The 20172-nt window shown below is 33.8% G+C and overlaps 4 protein-coding genes across 8 annotated transcripts; 2 read left to right on the forward strand and 2 right to left on the reverse strand.

Moving 5' to 3' along the window:
• Window positions 1-1936: 1936 nt before the first annotated feature.
• LOC105169607 (Early-responsive to dehydration stress protein (ERD4)) lies at window positions 1937-8199 on the forward strand. Of its 5 annotated transcripts, XM_011090066.3 has the most exons (11): window positions 1937-2306; window positions 2700-2843; window positions 3316-3379; window positions 3833-4045; window positions 4121-4312; window positions 5593-5712; window positions 5830-5891; window positions 6093-6372; window positions 6620-6898; window positions 7264-7497; window positions 7862-8199. In XM_011090066.3, exons 1-11 carry the CDS (start codon window positions 2020-2022, stop codon window positions 8015-8017), a joined length of 2031 nt encoding a protein of 676 aa, XP_011088368.1. In that variant the 5' UTR covers window positions 1937-2019; the 3' UTR covers window positions 8018-8199. The 5 variants fall into 5 exon arrangements, with proteins under 5 accessions (XP_011088368.1, XP_011088351.1, XP_011088359.1 ...); XM_011090049.3 differs by having other exon boundaries at window positions 5593-5891; XM_011090057.3 differs by having other exon boundaries at window positions 4127-4312; window positions 5593-5891.
• A 708-nt stretch (window positions 8200-8907) lies between these two features.
• Window positions 8908-12215, reverse strand: ANNAT3 (annexin 3). Its single transcript, XM_011090079.3, has 6 exons — window positions 11935-12215; window positions 11585-11730; window positions 10669-10896; window positions 9888-10100; window positions 9714-9803; window positions 8908-9277 (listed from the first exon to the last, which is right to left on the reverse strand). Exons 1-6 carry the CDS (start codon window positions 12008-12010, stop codon window positions 9074-9076), a joined length of 957 nt encoding a protein of 318 aa, XP_011088381.1. The 5' UTR covers window positions 12011-12215; the 3' UTR covers window positions 8908-9073.
• Window positions 12216-14148: 1933 nt separating this feature from the next.
• ANNAT4 (annexin 4) lies at window positions 14149-16702 on the forward strand. Its single transcript, XM_011090092.3, has 6 exons — window positions 14149-14305; window positions 14873-15045; window positions 15148-15363; window positions 15518-15739; window positions 15891-15962; window positions 16082-16702. Exons 1-6 carry the CDS (start codon window positions 14260-14262, stop codon window positions 16292-16294), a joined length of 942 nt encoding a protein of 313 aa, XP_011088394.1. The 5' UTR covers window positions 14149-14259; the 3' UTR covers window positions 16295-16702.
• Window positions 16703-17275: 573 nt separating this feature from the next.
• LOC105169643 (annexin-like protein RJ4) lies at window positions 17276-19328 on the reverse strand. Its single transcript, XM_011090102.3, has 6 exons — window positions 19170-19328; window positions 18957-19102; window positions 18431-18652; window positions 17908-18120; window positions 17688-17777; window positions 17276-17612 (listed from the first exon to the last, which is right to left on the reverse strand). Exons 1-6 carry the CDS (start codon window positions 19240-19242, stop codon window positions 17409-17411), a joined length of 948 nt encoding a protein of 315 aa, XP_011088404.1. The 5' UTR covers window positions 19243-19328; the 3' UTR covers window positions 17276-17408.
• Between the last annotated feature and the right edge of the window lie 844 nt (window positions 19329-20172).

Raw genomic sequence — 20172 nt, forward strand, 5'->3', positions numbered from 1 at the left:
TCCGGGTTCTTGGGAACAGATTCTTTTGTTGTTTAGGATCGAGAGAGAGAGATTTGTATGGTTGCAAAGGTAGGGGGAGCTTTCATATGATTTTCAGTCCAATTTCAGTTTGACTTGTGAGGGTGATAAGTTAATTGGGTGGGGTGAGAGACTCAAAGGGCTTCTACTTTATAAATGAAAAGGTAAACTACAATTATTTTAATAAAATTTGACATAATTATAAGTACTTTTTTATTATTTAAATATTTTTTAATTTTAATATTTGTCTAACAACAAAATTATTTCATTAGATTTTCTTTTGGATTATAAATTATAATTATATATATTTTATAATTTTTTAAAATATTGTTATAAACTAATATTCTTTGTAAATTATTTATTTTACCCACTTTTCAATTTTTTTATAAATTTTTAAATAATTTTTTTTGAAAAAAAGTAAAATAATAGTACGTACTTCATCGTCTTTAACTATATAATTATTTTTCATTTGAGGTGGGTATTTGTAATTTTTCAAATAATGAGAGAGTATTCAGAATTATGCCAAACTTGAGGGAGGTAGTTGTAATTTATACTAAAAGAAAAACTTCATTTTATTTAGAGTAGATTACGAGAGTCGCTATAGTTACAATTACTTCTCATTGTTCGTAATTTTTTAACCAACGAGAAAATACAGATAATTCTAATAAATATCTCGTTGTAATTTACTCGTTCATATATCGAGCTTTAAAATAAACGTAATTCATAAAAATATTTTTCTCTAATTTATTTCTTGAATTAATTAACTCCCTCACCACCTTTGCAGCTTAATTTTTTCAAACTTTTCAACTTCAGCTTTTTCTCACTTTTTAATTTTAATGTTTAGACTCTTCCAACTTTCAATACTACTTTTAACGCTTTTATTTAATTCCTTTAAGATGTTCACACCTTTCCTTCTGGATTTTAATTAGAATATATATATATATATATATTAATTAATGTGTATAAAAAAATATGCTATTAATTAATTTATATTAAATCAAATAAAAGATATAATAAAATTTAGAATAAAAAATCATGTCCATCTTTCTAATTTTCCTTTTTGTTATTTCGTAGACCAAAAATAAATGTATTTTAGTTTGTAACACAGGTACTTTAATATTTATATTTTATAATTTTTTGGGACAGTATTTTGTTACTTTATTTATTTAATTTTAATTTTTTTTATTAGAGTTCACCTTCACTAGCATAAAGGTAAACTTTGATGAAAAAAATTAATTATAAAATAAAAATAATGCAAAATTAAAATGTTATTTAGAAAATTAAAATATAAAATACTGCAAAGATGAGCTAATAGGACTAATAATCCAATTTTAAAAACCCATACGAGTACATATATATTTTTGGATTATTTCGTCCCCTAATTTCAGATCGTTCTCGTTTTAGTCCCCTAACTTTAAATCATATCTTCACCACATCATCTTTTTCAGTCAATCACAATGCAAACCCCAATTTAAAAAGTCACATGCCTGGTATGTGACTTTTTCCGGTGAGTGACTCAACTTCCCGACCAAATTTATACCAAAATTGAGATTTTTTTAGTTTTACGAGATCAAAATGGACCCTAGTAACTTAGGAGACTAAAACGAGAATGACTTGAAATTAGGGGATGAAAATTGCGTTTAAGCCTATATTTTTTTTATGAGAATAGTGAACTTAAATAAAAGAAAAAAATTAAATCATAATGATTAAAAATGATATAAATAAAATATTAAAGTAGGAAAATGGCAGATAACTTAAGAGGGTTAAAAAATATATTTGAGCGAAATTGTTGAATCCGTAGATGATAAAATTTGTGCTAGGAGCCAAAAATGCATGCAAGAAGCATGCAATGACGTTGAGTGGAGTGGCCACCCTCTAACTCCGCCACGTTTACTACACTGTTTGATGGATCGATCAAAACTTCAAACCAACCACAATTTGCATCTGCAGCCAATTATAACAAATCCTGCAGAGAAGAGAAGGTGAAGAATTGATTGAGGGATGAATGCAGAGAGCTTGGCGGTTTCAGCTTCCATCAACATTGGCTTAGCTCTGTTGATCCTAACTCTCTTTTCTGTACTCAGAAAGCAGCCTTCTAATGCTCCCATATACTATGCCCGTCTCCTCTCTCAGCACCACCAAATTTCCTTCGACAACCGCTTCTTTGGTTTTCGCCGCCTTATTCCCTCCGTCGCCTGGATCCGCCGTGCCCTTCATGTTACTGAGGACGAGATTCTTGATACCTGTGGTCTTGATGTCTTGATCTTCATTAGGCTCTTTAAATTCGGGTGACCCACATCATTTATGCTCTTTCTATTCCAGATTTTATTGGGAGAATTGTTCTTTTTTAATTATTCTACCATCTCAATTGTTTCTCACTTGATGTAGATCAATTCCATTTAATTCTTGGCTTCCCCCCCCCCCCCCCGGTTTTTTTGTTGATTTATTTGAAAATTTTATCCTTTTCAAACTAATCAATCGTGTCATGAGCTTTTTAACTTATTCTGCATTATTAACATCGATCTGAAGCTTCTCTCGCACGTTAAAGCATTCCCAATGTGAAGGGTAGACAGGAACTTACGATCTAGGGCATTTCTAGAAAGTCTTAAAAGAGAAATGTATTTTTAGTGGCAGGTGCAGTGCAGTCTGCGACTTTTATTCCATATCAAGTATCATTGCAGGATCAATTTCTTTTTGGTTTGCTCTGTAGTTGGATTACTGGTCCTGGTTCCTCTTAACTATATAGCCGGTGATGGACAGCCATCGAGACGTTCTCATTCCATGGATGCTTTCACCATATCGAACATTCGCAAGGGCTCTAACTGGTAATATTGCTGGAGATGTGGAGTTTATGTTCTTACATTCCTAAAAAATTTCACTTTTATGTCTCTGAAAGTATCATTACAACATACTTTCTAAGATTGAGTATTCTATTATTGAGTTACTTGCTGTGTGAAGCATATGCAATATGTTTGAAACCACATGCTCTTGTTCTCCTGTTCCTGCTCAGAATACTCCTATCACTCATTCATTTAGCTAAGAAAGTTTTAGCATGCAATGATGTTTTGCAACCTTCTATTGAGTTGCCAGTGTTCGTGCTTGTAGTGAATATGTCATCTTGATTATATTACAGTCACCAGAATCACTATTTTTGTTTTATTATTTCTATTTGGTTTTAGGTGAAAGTGAAACCATAACTACTTTTCAATGTTGTTCAATTTAGCATGTTGGTCGAAATGTGCAGTCATACACGTCTATTGATGGATGCTTATTATCTCGGTGACTGATGTTCGACAGGCTTTGGGTGCATTGTTCGTGCTTGTACTTTGTGTCGTGTTATGGATTATACCTTCTTTACAAGGTAACCATTTTTTTTTATACTTCACTTTCTCATGCATAGGCTCTTTGCTGAAATCTGTAGCCCATGATTGTTCTCTCTTTGTTACTTGATTTGCCACATTCAGATTACAAAGCCACTTGTACAAGTTTCCAGAAAACCCAAGGATAAGATGACAATGTTATATAATGTTAGATGTTAGAAAAGGATGTATTAATATGATCATTTCTGCACTTCTTCTGAGCACTCTTTAGCATTTGCTTATTTTTTCCATGGTCTTGCTCTATTAGATGGTGTTTTGCGTAAGATACTGCTATTACCACAGAACTGTCTTGAATTTAGTTCAGACATTGCTTGGCAACAATTTGAGCTCTTTTAACTCAATTAATAAACATGCTTTCCCAGTTATGTTTTCTGAATTTGACTGCCGTATAAGCTGTTACCAAAATGTGACTTTGTTTCCTCTTCTATTTCCAGGAGTATGATAATATTTTGCTCATGAGGATTCATCAGCTACATAATTTGAGGCATCAACCTAATCAGTTCACTGTTTTGGTCCGAGAAATTCCATTGTGTGATGAACACAAGGCTCGTGACTGCTCTGTAGACCACTTCTTCTCGAAATATCATCCGCATTCATATCAGTCTTATCAGATCCTATATGATGGAAAGAGTCTCGAGAAACTATTGGTGAGTTTGCACTGTCTTTGCTGTTCTTTACCAATATCAATAAATTTTCAAGTGTATTTATTCAGACGTATGCAGAGCCAGGCAAAGTCTATGAGGAGAAAGATTGAGAGCTTAGGGCATCATTCACTGACTGAAAAAAACAACAGAAACTCCCCTCTTTCAGAGGCACTGAAAAATGATGCGGAAATAGAGGAACTGAAGGAAATGCTTCAAGAACTTGCAGAGAGGATAAAGCACACACAGAGTAAAGAAGTACTTCAGGAAAAGGTAAATTTATCACTGCTACTGGACCTTGGAAAAGGTAAAGTTTAAGCCTCAGGTATATTGTGTTGTCATTAACTATGATAGACTCACCTCAATACAATCTTTTACAGCTGTTAATCGGAATACAGAATATTTTCGCTACAGTAGGTCTGCTTCTGTCTATAGTCAGGCATGTGCAAGATGTTGGCATACAGATAGTATTCTTGGTGTGCGCTCTTTCATTGCATACAAGAAATGTATCACGCCCATTGAGTGAGGATATAGATAGCAAATTTCATTGTTCTTCAAGAAGAATGATTAGGATCAGCCTAGACCTTGTGGTTTATGGTCCTTTCAATCAAATTCTCAAAATACTATTTACAGATAATAATGAAAATTGCCGTGGTGACTTTTTCAGGAAGTATAATCTCTGATAACTATTTTTTGTCACTCTGTGTCCACTGAGCTTTACTAGTACTTGAATTCCTGGGAGATGGGTTACCACAATCAGGCACTAATCCTTTTGATATGCAGTAATAGATTCTACCGTTTAAAAAAAAGAAGAGATCCAAAGATATTAAATTTACCATATTATGCACAAATTGAATTTGTCACCTACAGAAGTACAAATCTTTTTGCCTGCTGTCTTCTCCATGCTTAAACCAGTGCAAACCCCAAATCAACAAGTTGGCAGTTACTAAGTCTATAACATGATGCTAAACCAACTGCAGAAGTAGTATCAAGATATCTAGAGCGTAAAACAAATTTACGGCTGTAGTTTTGAAGGTCTCTACATATGATTCTGTGCACGAGGAGGAATGCTTACAAGTTCCTCACTGTAGAACTGGTTATAGCATCTACTGAACATAAATCTGGTAGAAAGATTCGGATGATTGGATGCATAAAAGCTTCTCCACTTGACACCCTGGCTAGAAGATGTGATGAATAATTCCATTTAAACTACAAGAGCTAAGATAACGAAATATGGTTGAAGCTAAGGAACATTGATACATAGGTGAGCAGAGGACCATCTTTGAAACCGACTCCGTTTATCAAGTCTTCAGACAATCTTTATTTAAGTTGACCTGACATGTTTCGGAATCTGAATTTTATATGATCTTTTATGCACTGCAGCCTAATTGGATTTCGATAAGGAGTTGGCTCTTTTATCCATAACTATATGGGTTTCCACAATGCATGCTCATAGCACTTGCCAAAAGCTATTAAGCATAGAGAGTTACTAGTCATTGTCTCAAGTGCGTAATGCAATTATTACTTGGATTGCATTTTTTTCCATTTTCCAGGAGTTGCCTGTTGCCTTTGTCACATTCAAATCACGGTGGGGTGCTGCTTTGGCAGCCCAGTCTCAACAGATCTCAAACCCTCTTCTATGGATAACTGAAATGGCTCCAGAACCAAGAGATGTACTATGGAGTAATTTGGCAATTCCATTTAGATACCTGCCTCTTTACAAATTTGGGGTTTATGTATCGGCATCACTACTTACAATCTTCTTCGCTGTACCTGTCACGGCCGTTCAGGGAATTGCAAAATTTGAAAGATTGAAGAAATGGTTTCCTCCCGCCATAGCCGTGCAGTTGATGTAAGATTAAATGATCTTGGTGAAATGCTTTACTATTTTCTTTAGTTAACATATATTAGCTATTGCCTGTGCCTTCAGCTTTAAGCTTAGAGCTTCATCTGGCTTCTTTTGAAGATCTTGAGTTTCATTTTTGCCGAATAAGTAAAATGGGAACAAAGCTTAGCCAAGTATCTAACCTCTGAAATTCTTTTACCTTGTTAGACCTGGATTAAGGTCTATTGTGACAGGATATCTTCCGAGTGTCATTCTGAGTGGTTTTATATACGTCGTTCCATTTGCTATGATAGGAATGGCAAGATTAGCCGGTTACATCTCAAGGAGTACGAAGGATATAAAAGCATGCAATATGGTTTTCTATTTCCTTGTCGGAAACGTTTTCTTCTTAAGCCTTTTATCAGGATCATTACTTGATCAGATTGGGGAATCTTTCAGCCATCCAAGGGATATTCCTGGTCGTCTTGCCAGTGCTGCTTCTGCTCAAGTAAGTCGGTCGACACTTGTAGTTGTGATTTCACTTATTAGTATGATTTGCAAAGGGAATGCAACAAAGAGCTCTTGGCAGCCGCACCATGAGTTGCTGATCTGATCTTAGATTTTCTTTTCCTTCATTTTGTACTAATAGGCGGATGCATTTATAATATGCTCGGCTGAGCATAGAATCTTTTTCATTAGGGATTTATATGTATAACACCATGTTTTTTTTGTCTCTTTTCTCATTTTACGTTCAGGCAGATTTTTTCATGACGTACATCCTGACCAATGGGCTGTCAGGATTTTCTCTGGAGGTTCTTCAGCCTGGATTGCTTATCTGGGATGCAATGAAGTCAAATACATGGGACCGAGGGAAGAAGAAACAACCTTATCTTTATTCACTACCTTATTACCGAGTAATTCCTTCTGTTGCTCTTTGCATATTGATTGGCACGGTGTATGCGGTTGTCTCACCATTGCTTCTCCCATTTCTTGTTGCCTATTTCTGTCTCGGCTACATTGTGTTCATAAACCAGGTTAGCTCTCTGCCCTGAAGTATAAAGTTATCCTATAGTTTTCTGCGATATATCATATCCCTATCCAACTCTTTCACTTATAATTGACATATCCAAGGCGATATTTATTCTTCGAAGTCACAAACAGAAAGGGATTTTCCTCGATTAAGTTTTTTATAGTGAAAGTTATCTTGACCTTTTATCATTATTTTTGTGCATCAGAAATATTGCTCAAGCAAACTACGAGTATTTCGTTGAGTAACATGTTGCCTTTAAAAATTAACTATGTTTTCTTTGACTTCCAAGTTTTCCAGTCATTCTAACAGCGTAGGATATTAAAGAATACTGATCATGCTGGTGATAGAGATTTTTGTTGAACATTGCAGACTCAAGATGTGTACATAACTACATATGAAACATGTGGTCAATATTGGCCTTACATTCATCACTACGTTCTCATTGCAATCGTTATCATGCAAATAACGATGATTGGCCTTTTTGGATTGAAGTTGAAGCCTGCAGCATCTTTTGCCACCATACCTCTCTTGGTTTTCACTATATTCTTCAATGAATACTGCAAGGCCCGTTTCCTTCCTATGTTCAACCACTGCTCGGTTAAGGTAAAATTTTTCTTTGTTTAAACATAACAATTTTATTGCTGTTTCGTTGACTTGATAAAGCACATATCAGACATTTAAGCTCTGATCTGATTTTTGTTGATTTATGTGCTATGAATTCAACCTTTGTTGATTTTGCAATAGCTAGGGGTCAGGACGTAATTTATATTAGAAACAAGGAAATTAGACATTCTCAGAGAGAATTTTGGTACGCCCACATTTCAAACAACACATGTTGGCTTTTCTTTTGATGTGCTATTAGGTTGAACTAATGCATTACGTTGGGTAGTGTAACAATTTAATACTAGATGTTTTACTCCCATCATTTTCATGATCCAAACTATATTTGAACCGACTTTTTTGGCAGGACGCAAGGGATAGGGATGAATACGACGAGAAGACGGATTTGATGGAAGCTAATCTTCAAAATGCCATCGACGCGTATTGTCCTCCCTGTTTGCGCCCTCTTGATCTTGAAGACATGGAATCAAGTCGGTTGCAGCCATTGATATCCCCCAGATAAATCATTCTGCCTCATCTTTTACATTCCTGATTGTGCATTGCCTGCTTCAAGTTTGATTGGAGTTTGAATTTTGACACTGTTAGCTGCTGCTTTTAGAGCCTCAAATGTTTTTGTAGACTCGCAGAGAGAATGTTGAGGATATTTGATCCTACCAGCTACTCAAGATTGATTTTCTTTTATCATTTTTATTGGTCGGAGTGATTAATATCTAACAAAGATTATAATACAACAACTCCTACTATGCAGTAGACCACGCACATGGTGCGATTCGAACCCATCCTTTAAGATGATGGAGCCTTAATTTCGCTTACTGAGGGTTTCGCTGGCAGTAATCCATGGTGTTACTCTGTGAAAGTTGTGTTTATCTATATATCCCAACTTTTTATGAGAAAAATGATTTTAGTATTAAAATTCACGATTATATCAATGCGGATTGTGTTTAAATTTTAAAACTGTCTTTATGCTTTTTTAATTGAAAACTTCTACTAAGTAGGCTCTAGTTTTTAAGGCAAAATTATACTTTTACGTTTATAGAATTAGGTATTCAACATTTTTAATTTTTTATTTTCTGGAGTTTTTAAAATGATCCAAAATTTGAGAACATCCGACGCATTTAATCCTATATATTACAATATTTTTAAAATGATTCCAAAATAGAAAAAAGTCAACATTTCTAGTTCCATAAACTCCTTAGAGAATTAAATGGGTCGGATTTTCTTAAGTTTGAGACAATTTTAGGAATTTTATAAAGTAAAGGACGATATATATTGAATTTTTTTAATTTTGGAATCATTTTGAAATACTATGAAACGATTAAAAATGTTGAACAATCCTATCCTACAAAATTAATAGTGTATTATTTTGTCAGTTGTTAACTAACGAAGTTAAAATGACACCGTAAAACATGCTTTATTTACAACCAACAACGAACAAGAAAACCATAAATTCTTCAACTTACAGTACCAACATGAACCATTCCTGCATATTCTAATTTAAACGCACTCTCAAAGCCATCAACTCAATAAACTGCACACAGATAGGACAGAACAAAAAGAATCAGATGTTTGCTCCAAGCAAAGTCACGAGGAAGTCCTTATAGTCTCCGGAAGTGTCGTCTATGATGGCATTGTCCATGCTAGATTTGTTGGTGTTGAAATATTCTGCCCTGACATTCATCAAATCGATTTCAGCTCGACAGACGATAGCTCTGGTCAGTGAATCTTCGTCAGTCCCCAGTCCTACAATCGACGCTTTTATGACCTGGACAGTCCAAAGCATAAAGACATGGTTATTTCAAAAGAGAACTTCAAAAAAATTTCTTTCTTAATTTAGATAGTTAAAGGTCGGTAATCCAAATTTCATGTGTTGCATGTTTTTGAGATTTCTCCTAAACATTTAAAACACTCCAAAATCCATGAGTTTGCATAGCGCTTTTCAATAGACACTAAAAGAGGGTGTCAGAATTGCATGGTATTTCCAGAATATAAAGACATCGAGAGAGCGAAAAAGTCGTAATCACCTCAACTTATTTGCAATAACTTCCAACTTATGAGATTTATAAGCACAACCTGTTGTTTCAAACACTCTTAGTTTATACTCAGCCAAAAGTTATAATTACTAGAAATATTTTTTTGTGGAACACCCCCCAAGTAAAGTCGACATTATGGAACATAAGTGGAAGATGCTTTTTAATTACCTCAGCAAAGTGTTTCTCAGGGGAGTCTATGCACCAAACCACCACTTTCATAACAGACTCCAAAATGCCCTTTCCGCAGGCCATAATCTCCTGTGAAATGAAATTCCAAGCTGTGAAAATCGAAACAAAGGAAGACGAAATTTATCAATCATCTGCTACAAAGAAAAGCCAAACCTGGTCTATGGATTTCCCGTAGTTATTTTTATAACACAGAAAGGTTTGTGCAAGCTGAAACATATTCCTTGTGCTGAGAACTCGTACAACCTCATCATCGTCTAATTTCTTTGCTTCAATGGCCTTACGCAGTATAGCTGCCTCCATATTGGCCATATCATAATCTACATGTTCTTTATCATATCTGTAGGAACTCACCAAACTAACCAAGATCTGTTGATAGTAGGGTCCAAGTGAGAAAACAAAAAACAGACCTTTTTCATTTTTTCCAAAATACGTCAGTTCAGTGTGTTCTCACTTATGTTTGTTTATCTTGTACTGATACAATAAACAAAACCAAACATATTAAAAATTCTCAAAAACACACTCATCTCTTTCTCTTTCTATTTTCTGAAAATTTTCAAACTAGAACCAAACAGAGCCAAAACCTTTAATCTGCATGACAGTATGAATTATTATAGTTTCAGGGTAATTACACCAAAACTCCTAGGATTCATTTTGAGAAATTTTTTAGTCTTTAAAAATGACAATTGACAACTATATTCCACGAGATCATAGTCAAGATAATGGATCCAACCTCTGACGACCAGATGACCAAGCAAATTTATATACAATAAAACAACGAGCACATTGTAAGAATTTCTAACTCTTGATTGCTATGCAACTGAGTAATATCTGTAAGAAAGTACATAAGCTGAAAAAAGTTGAGAGGAAGAATTAGAACTGTGTGTTTGTTTATTTATCTCTTGGCTAAATTAAGAATAAATAAACTGCTGTACACCTTTTGAACAGGAGGAGAGACGTTGGATATGATGTCTTCTTCAAGCGAACAGTTGAAAAGAGAGCAATAAGCTTGCCTTACCGCAACCAAATGGTGCGGTGATGAAGCACATGCTATCTCTACTATTACTTGTAATTGGATTATGCTTTTCTTTCTTGACTTTAATGCCTCATTTGCAAGCCTTGCATCTCTTTCAGCAGGATCATATGTCCATAAGATTACCGCTTTCTGTATTTCATAAAACATTAAAATCAACCATGCACCAATTGAATAGGTAATGAGTATTCTATCAGATACTAACACCTGGAGATTGCTATTTTGCCCTTCAGAAAAAAATCTGATCTGTTTGGGATTAATGTTGATTTCTACATCTATGTTATAAGAATAGGGAAAATCAGTGCAAACTCTCTAAAATAAGTTTTTATATCCGAAAAATCCATTCAACCGATGTTTCTTTCCAAACAAACAACTACAGACTTTTACCTATTTCTGGATGAAATACCCTTGAACTTCTCAAAGACTTTTTATTTATGATCTTCAGTTATCAAAGTTTTTTCTTTTTAAAATATGAATTTATTTGTAGTAAAAACTTAATTTATGAACTTTAGTTAATTTAGTCCATCCAATTTTAGAAAGTGAAACTGTCTCTTCTATAAATTTTACATATGAAAGTTCAAGAAAATATATTTCTCAAATTATCTTTAACACAAATCACTAGGAACAACCCTAAGAAATTCTATCAAAAGACTATCAGATTCACTAATTTTTTAATTCAAGAAGGCCTATCGAGGGTAATTTAACAAAAAGATTAACTGTAGTTTTCTGGAATGATAAGTTGATGGAATGGATACTCAAATCAACCGCATAGAGGGACCTTTTGCAAATTAAAATGGAAGTAAAGGTTACAAATGTGTACCCTAAAATCACCAGATAACTCAGAGATAAGACAATCAATAAGAGACTTATTGTAAAGCTGCTGATACGTCTCTCTGATCTTCTTCCTCTGGCCTGCATTTCTGCGCCCCAGAATCCTTATTACCGCCTTCTCGTCTGTTCCCAGTCCTATATACAAACCAACAAAAAACACCAAAATACATCGTAACTGATCCTATACTTCACTAACAAAGCCATCCACACTGTAATCCTACACAGAGGCGAAAGTCTGAGCATCGCGTAGTGTGTGTAAAGAAATAAAACACACCATAAACAAACACAAAAATGGGGGGGGGGAGTGTGGAAATTAATAGAAGAGGAAAATTAGGGTACCCTGGAAAGCATTATTGAGTCTTTCACAGTCTTCAGCTGGAGATGGAACGACGTCTGGGATTCTGAGTGTCGCCATTTCTTCTTGCGATAGTTCTTCAATCTCCCCTTCTTCTTCTTTCCTTCTTTGTCGAATTTATGGGAAAATTTTCGAAGGAAATGGGAATGTGTCACTGCTGTGGCGTTTGCAAGTGTTTCGGTTTCGTTCTGAGTTTCATTATCAGTTTCTTAGTTTCAACTGTTCTCCCCGGCAGGGCCGGAGAAATTAGACTTGCGGATGAAACTACTCTTTTTTTTTTATTGTTGTTGGACCTTTATGCCCCTTCCTTTTCTATCATTTCCTTCTACCTCCCCAGAGTCAATACTTACATTATTTAGAACAAATTAGCTCCTCTAAAACATGATACAAATACAGAATTGTCCAAAATATCCGTTTGCACCTAAATTATAATTTTACATATTATTTTAAAAAAAATAAAAATTTTTATTTTATAATAATATTCGTTGAACATCAAACTTTAACATTATAATAATACCAATAATATTTCAAATAACGGAAAATTTTATAATTACATCAAATTTTATAAAAACCGAATATAATTTATCCTATTATTTTAAGCTAGTTTTTCTATTTAAGTTTTAGTCTTATCAAATCTAAAGTTATATTTATAAAATCAAAGCATATAAAGGAAGAAACAGAACAATCATTTATAAAAATTTGAATTGTTGTGTCTTTTCATCTTGTTGGACTTTATAATAGTTAATAATTAAAAGGGAGCACCCACACTTTCATCTGACACGACAGGACATAAATAATACACCACTGCTACCATTTTTTTTTATGTAATGTGATTCACATTTCTGTGTTTTACAGCTGGCAACATAAATTGTTCATATATACATATAAAAGTCAAATAATTAATTATTGAGAATTGATTATATATAGATAGGTTGATGTGTACGAAGTGTGAATAGTTATTTACAAAATTAATTTTATTAAACACATAAACGTGCTTAGCTGTTGGGTAGCTGTAATAGAAAATCAATCAATCATATATTTCTTACTTTTGAAAAGTAAAGTACGTATCAAATATCATAGTCATGTTAGAAATTTTTGTTATGGATAATTTTATTTTTGGTTTACTAAGTCACTGATTATTTGTAATTTTCATTTCATCTCGACGAGAGAAAAAAAAAAAGAATAACATAATATTGATACTATCCAGATATTGTTTTTGTTTTTTTTTAATTGGCATACTTCTCATTGCAGGCAGATGAGAAGGTCGAAGGTTGAATATATCCAAATAATTGGCGATTGTTTTGTAAGAAAAGTCGGGGCTAATTAATAAAAGTGGTGGGGTCGTAATTATTAAATGAATTTTTAATTGAATCAAATTAATTATATAATAAGTGACATATATCTTCACGTAAAAAAATATAACAGTAGAAAGTTTCCTTGTGATCTTCAAATATAGGAAAATGCTGCCTCGAATTCGGTTGTGATTCACACATTGCCCTTCATGAGATTTGGGCTCAATTTTTAATAATAATTAATTTTATATCTTAATTTATGAACCGTTAGATCTTATTCGATATACATTTTATAGTGGAAATTTATAGAGTAGAAATCAACAATCATATTTCTTTAAATATGAATTGAATTGAAGGATCTAAATTATAGTTGAAGGTGGATCCACTAATAATGTGGACAGGGAAGTTGAAGATGAGATGCATATGTAACATCGAACATGATAATGTGGATAATATTTGTTGTCCACATCTTAGTTGTCCTTACAAAATTAATAATATGTAAAATGAAGCTTAGGTGTGTGGACAAGGGAATATGAGGCACATGAGTTTTCATGTTTTTTATGCACCACATCTATCACACTGGAAGCCCACCTCCCCTCATTTTCCAATTTATTATATGAAAATATAAAAATCAAATGGAAGCTTCTTCTTACCGGATATGTGTAATAAATATGAAATCACACTATGCACATTCCAATAAAATACTTATATGTAATTAAGAATAATTAATTTAATAATACTCCTAAATACTTTTTCTGTCACCGGATTGAATGAGTCACTGAGACACTCATTATTGTAATACATAAGACCAATTAAATCATTATTTACTACAAGAAAAAGGGGACTTGACTGCCATGTCTCCATTACCTTGGGGTATTTTGGTATTTGTAGCCATTTGATGGGCCAACTTACACGAATTGAAGTACCTAAAATAACCTCGCAACGTGGTATAAATCCGTCACTGCCAATTCATTATCCTTCAGACGAACCCAAAAAGGATCTCCCAAAGTTTGAGCAATGGCAGCGTCAGACGACGTCGAATCTCTCGCCAGAGCTTTCTCAGGTTATTTCTCAATTTTCACTATTTATTTTTTTCATAATTAATTCCATCTTGCATTTTTCTTTTCTCTATGTTTCTTTTTTATTTTAAGGAAAAAAAAAACCTCTATCTAATTCTTATAAAAATGGCTTACATGAATATTCTCAAATAATTACACTATCGACTCTAACAGTATATTACTGTCTGAAACTTCAGCTTGTGACCACGATTAATTAATATTTATCATGATATTAATTATAAACAAAGCATTTTAAATTAAAATTAATATTTTGATCCCGAAACAATGATCAATAATTAGTGTGCAGTCCTGAATCCTCGTGAGGGACAATCTAATAATTTGGGTACAATACTTGTTTGTTGGAGATCGCATGTACGGATATTGAATATGTATGTAGAGTGTGTGCAGTCGTAAATTAAAATTAATTACAAGCATAGTAAAAGATGATATGTATAAGATGGTACCTAGAAATTCAACTACGCTATTTACAATTGTAAGTTTTTGCGGGACTGGACATCTCATCTGAAATTGTGTGTGCTAAATAGTTACTAATTATGAGGTAAAAATGTCAGGTGTTGGTGTGGATGAGCAGGCGTTGATATCCGTTCTGGGGAAATGGCATCCGGAGCAGAGGCAGCATTTCAGGAAAGCCACACGCGATTTCTTTGTTGAAGATGAACGCCAATTCGAGAGGTGGAACGATCGCCATATCTTGCAGCTCCGCCACGAGTTTTTACGTCTCAAGGTACCTACTTACCTACCTTGTTAATTTCACGTCAACTACATTTTATAAGCTCTCAAACATCGTTTCTGAACCCATCTAAAACATGATAAATTATAATTTGAGGATGCGATCGTGGCGTGGACCATGCATCCATGGGAGAGAGACGCCCGGCTGTTGAAAGAGGCGTTGTACAAGGGGCCTCAATACAATGTGCTGATAGAAATCGCCTGTACCAGATCGTCCGAGGAACTCTTGGGCGCACGAAGAGCCTATCACTCCCTCTTCCATCACTCAATCGAGGAAGACGTCGCGTTCCACGTCCACACCCCCGAGAAAGAGGTCACTTAAAATTTATAGAAATATTACAAATTTTTGGCGAGGAAAGAATTGCTTATAGCATATTTAATTTGATTATATATATATATTACACTAAGAAAAAGTGCAGAAAAAAATTAGAACAAAAGCTCTAACTATGGTTTTGTGTGTTGGGCAGCTTTTGGTTGCAGTTTTGAGTTCTTACAGATATGAAGGGCCAAAAGTGGATGAAGAGACTGCGAAATTAGAGGCGAAGACCCTCTCAGATGTCATAGGGAAGAAGGGTCTTAATAAAGAAGATGAGGATGTTGTGATCAGGATATTATCCACCAGGAGTAAGCTCCATCTCAAGGCCATTTACAAGCATTACAAGGCTATTACAGGAAACTACTTAGACGAGGTACGAATCTAACCATGTTCGTTAATTCTGACACTCAACTAACGGGCGAAAAAATGGATCATTCCCTACACTATAAATGACCACAAGACGGTCCGGTCAAAGTATTTTCTTCGTAGTTTCTGAATTGTCTTGGTTGTTATTTATGTGAAAGGATATCGAGGGAGACTCGCGTCTAAAAGAGACTGTCCAATGCTTATGCACGCCCGAAAAGTACTTTAGCCAGGTGAATTAAATTTCACGCCCTTTAAAAGCATTGTTCTGGATCGATATAATTTATTTATTTTTTATTTAAAATGATTGTATTATTATTATTATTTTTTTATATATATAAATTGTTTACAGGTTCTGGATGCGTCGTTGAGATACAACGCGGACGAGATAAGCAAAGAAGCGTTGAGTCGAGTAATTGTGACGAGAGCGGACGCGGATATGAAGCAAATCAAAGAAGAATACCATGGGAAGTACGGTGTAAGCCTGGGGAAGAAGATTGAAGAAGTTGCCAATGGAAACTACAGAGATTTTTTGCTGACTTTGATTGCAAGATCAGGAGAGTAATTTGAGTAGTTGTTGAGAAAGTTCTGCTTGAACCTCGATCGGCTCTAATTGGAATCCATTTTGCTCCGGTCATCTTTTTTTCCTTGGTCTTTTGCTGTATGATTGCTTCTGAGTATTGTTTGAGGTGAAAATAACATCAACTTTGGCTTTGCAATCCGCGCCGGTTTGAGAACGTGTGCCGCGATGCACGTGCTCTTTCTAATACTTTTCTTGATGATGTTAGACAATGGATTATTTGTGCTGAACTACCATTTTCTGTTAGCTCATGTGGTATATATCGCTTATGTCGGATCCCTAAACCTGTCGGGGGTGAAACTTTATAATGATTCATGATTGTATTGTACTCTTATACTTTTTTTCTATTTAATAAAATTTACATTTATCGGAAAAAAAATTATTTTTTGGTCATTTTGAGTTGGAAGTTCCAATTTTGAGATTGTTGGACATCTTACAATATATTATTGCGATAATTACAGTGTTTTTTCATAAAATTTGGTTTAATCATACATGAACTCGATAATAACGGTTAAAAAATTCATAATCATTTTATAAATTTATTATTTTGCCCTTTCTTATATATCACACCAACATTTTTGAGGTTTATTCACATTAAGGCACATCTTTAAGGTATGTTATATTACAATTATCCCTTCATATTTGTTTGTTTGATATAATTAGACCCCTATAATTTAATATTTATTCAAATAAAATAATCAAATATTTAAAGGACTTTTGACAATAGGTCACTAAAGTAAATTTCTCGAATTCAGATTTTAAGTCCATAATATACTTAGATTTATATCAATTTTTGTCATTATTTTTTCTCCTCCTAAATTTCACTTTTCTTATATTATATTTTTATTACAAATATATATACATATAAAGGGAATTACTGCTACCTCCCCTAAAATTTTTGACATAATTAACCTCAGTAACCTATTAATCTAAATTAAGATTTAAACTCATAAAACAAGGGAAATATAAAAAGAAATATAATTATTTATTCCTCCGAAATCGAATAGCGAAAACATAATAGGCATCCATAGCCACCATTTTCAGTTCACAAACTCAAATAAAACATAGAAAATTAAATTAAAACAGTCCCCAAATTACATTAATCTTGTTTTCCGAGCAGAGTGAGGAGGAAGGCGTTGTAGTCCCCCGAAGTCTCTTTAGCAACTGCATGATCAAGACTGATATTGTTCCTCTTCTGGTAAAGCTGCTTAATCTCCTTCAGGTCTTTCTCAGCTCGCGTTACCACCACGCGTGTCAGTGACTCTTCATCGGTACTGGGGCGGTTCAGAGCTTGGCGAATTACCTATAGCCGCATCAATAATGGAGTTACTTTAATTCTTCAAGATAATGCAATGGATGTCCTGTGGTCAGTAATTACCTTCTCATAGTACTTTTCATGGTCAGTGAAGCAACGGATAGCAGTACGTAAGGCAGACAAATAGTCACTACACGGGTCGCCTCTCAAATGCTGAAAACAAAATATATATATATATATATATCAGCATAAATATGTGAATTTATTTTTTCCTACTTTTAATTTTAAAATTTTGAAATAAACCTCATCAATAATGTCGATTTTGTACCATGATCATCTTTACCTTAGTAATCGATGCACCATGATCATCTTTATAGTGATTTAAGGTTGCTAGGATTTGGGCTTTGCTCCTTGTCGATATGATTCTGACAACTTCGTCGTGACTGAAAGCTTTTTCTGTAATAGCTTTATGGAGAATATCAGCCTCAGAATTTGCCAATTTTGTAGTGATCTCTTCTCCTCTGTACCTGTAAATGCCCACCAAACCAACCAAAAACTGCACACAACACACTCAATATTACTAAATTATTCAAAATTACTACCCCTTTTTTTTCCATCATTATTTCAGGTTATCAAGTGCAATTGACCCTCCTGTAAAAATACTAATAAAAAAGAAAAACATCTAGTCGAAAAAGCGATACGGGCTCGTAATTTTTTTTTTTAAAAAAAGAATAATGGAAACCATTTTCATCATTTGGTGGGGCCCAAAATATACTTTTTTTTTAAAAAAATAAATAAGAATGGTCTTTAGGAAAATAAAAGAAACTATAATTCTTTGAGGGCAATTATTATTAAAAAATGCACACCTTGCGAATGTCGCCTGAGGTGTGTTGAGCCAAGTCTTCTTCCAAGGAACGCTTGTAGCGTGCTTGGTAAGCACGCTTTGTAGCTAAAAACTCCTCCGGCGAATGAATGCATGAAATTTCAATGATTACGCGGTAATCAGGCACCGGCGTCTTCTTGATTGCGACGTGCAGGAGTACAGCATCTCGATCTTCTGGATCCAATATCCATCGATACACAGCTCTCTAGTTCAAATTCAAATTGCATCATCAAAAATCGTTAGTGTTATTCTATATTAACCAGAAATTACAAATTATACGGTAAATAAATATATTATTTATATCATCAATATACAATTTCAAGAAAATAATCAATCATATCGATTTAGTTCGGTCAAACTTGACTTGAGTAGGAATCTTTGCGTTCACCGAGCGTTACATACCCTTAAAAAGTATGTGTCAAGCATTCAATTACTCAGTGTACTGCACATTAATTGGGCGTCAACATCTACAAAATCCGAAATTAATTATAAAGAGAGATATATAGTACCTCAAAGTCTCCGGAGAGCTCAGACTCAAGGCGCTTGACAAGATCTTCCTGGTACAAGTCCTCGTACGCTTGTCTGATCAGCTTTCTCTGAGTCGCATTTCTCCTTCCAAGTATTGAAATCACGGCTTTTTCATCAGTTCCCCATCCTGCAAAAATCAAATATTCAAACGTGTTGATTTTGATGAATGAATCATTACATATATGTAAATATACCTTGGAAAGCTTTTCTGAGAGCTTCAGCATCAGCAACAGGAGAAGGGTGCTCAGGGAAACATATAGTAGACATGTCTTTTTGCCTTAGAACAATTTCTTCTTCTTGTTCTAATTGTGCACTTCTTGCTGTGTCTTCATGGCCGTATTTATAGGAGTGCGGCATTTAATGTTGGAAGTAACGCCAGGAGATTTAGGTTACACTACTCAATAAATATACACTGTTACTAATATATTTTTTTTTAAAAATAAATTACAATATACTTGTTGAGATTCGTTATAATTACAAATATTTATTCTTATTTCAAAAGTTATCAGTATCTTTTGATATTTGATGAAATTATGTAATTTTTTGTGGATGCTTGAAATTGTAACTTTGACCTTATTGTATATATTCTTTTATAAAATTGAAAAATTGTAAAAATAGTGGACAATGTAGACGAAAAATTTATAAAAAAAAATAATCCACCCACTCTGTAAAAGAATTTCAAAAAGTTTTTACAAATAAAGGAAATTAAAACCCATGGTCTACAATGAAATTTAGATGAAAAAACCAAATATATAGAGATTAATAAATTTGACTAATTATTAAACTGTCGTTAAATCAGACTGGATATTGATAGACTTTCAAATAAAAAAAAGTGTTTATAATTACACAAAAACTCATAAAAATTTATTGTAATTGTAAATGTTTTTAGGTGGAGGGTTGGTTGCGGAAGTTTGGATGCGTGGTATTCAATGTGTGGAAACTGGAAAGTAGAGTTGAGTCTATCAGGACTCTGACTACATTTTTGGAGTCGTTGGATTGAATTTTTTATTTTTAATTTTATTGCATCTCTTGTTTAATTTAATATGTACATATGGTGTGAGTAATTCTTTAAATAAAATAAATTATGTAATGTTTATATAATAAAATAGAAAATTTGATTCTAGCAGAACTTGACAAAGATTTTTTAATGTTGTAAATTTGATTTAGTACAAGGGAGGACAGAGATTGGAATAATGT

Source organism: Sesamum indicum, linkage group LG1 (assembly GCF_026168435.1).
Source record: "Sesamum indicum cultivar Baizhima isolate 11 linkage group LG1, ASM2616843v1, whole genome shotgun sequence".
NCBI lineage: Eukaryota > Viridiplantae > Streptophyta > Magnoliopsida > Lamiales > Pedaliaceae > Sesamum > Sesamum indicum.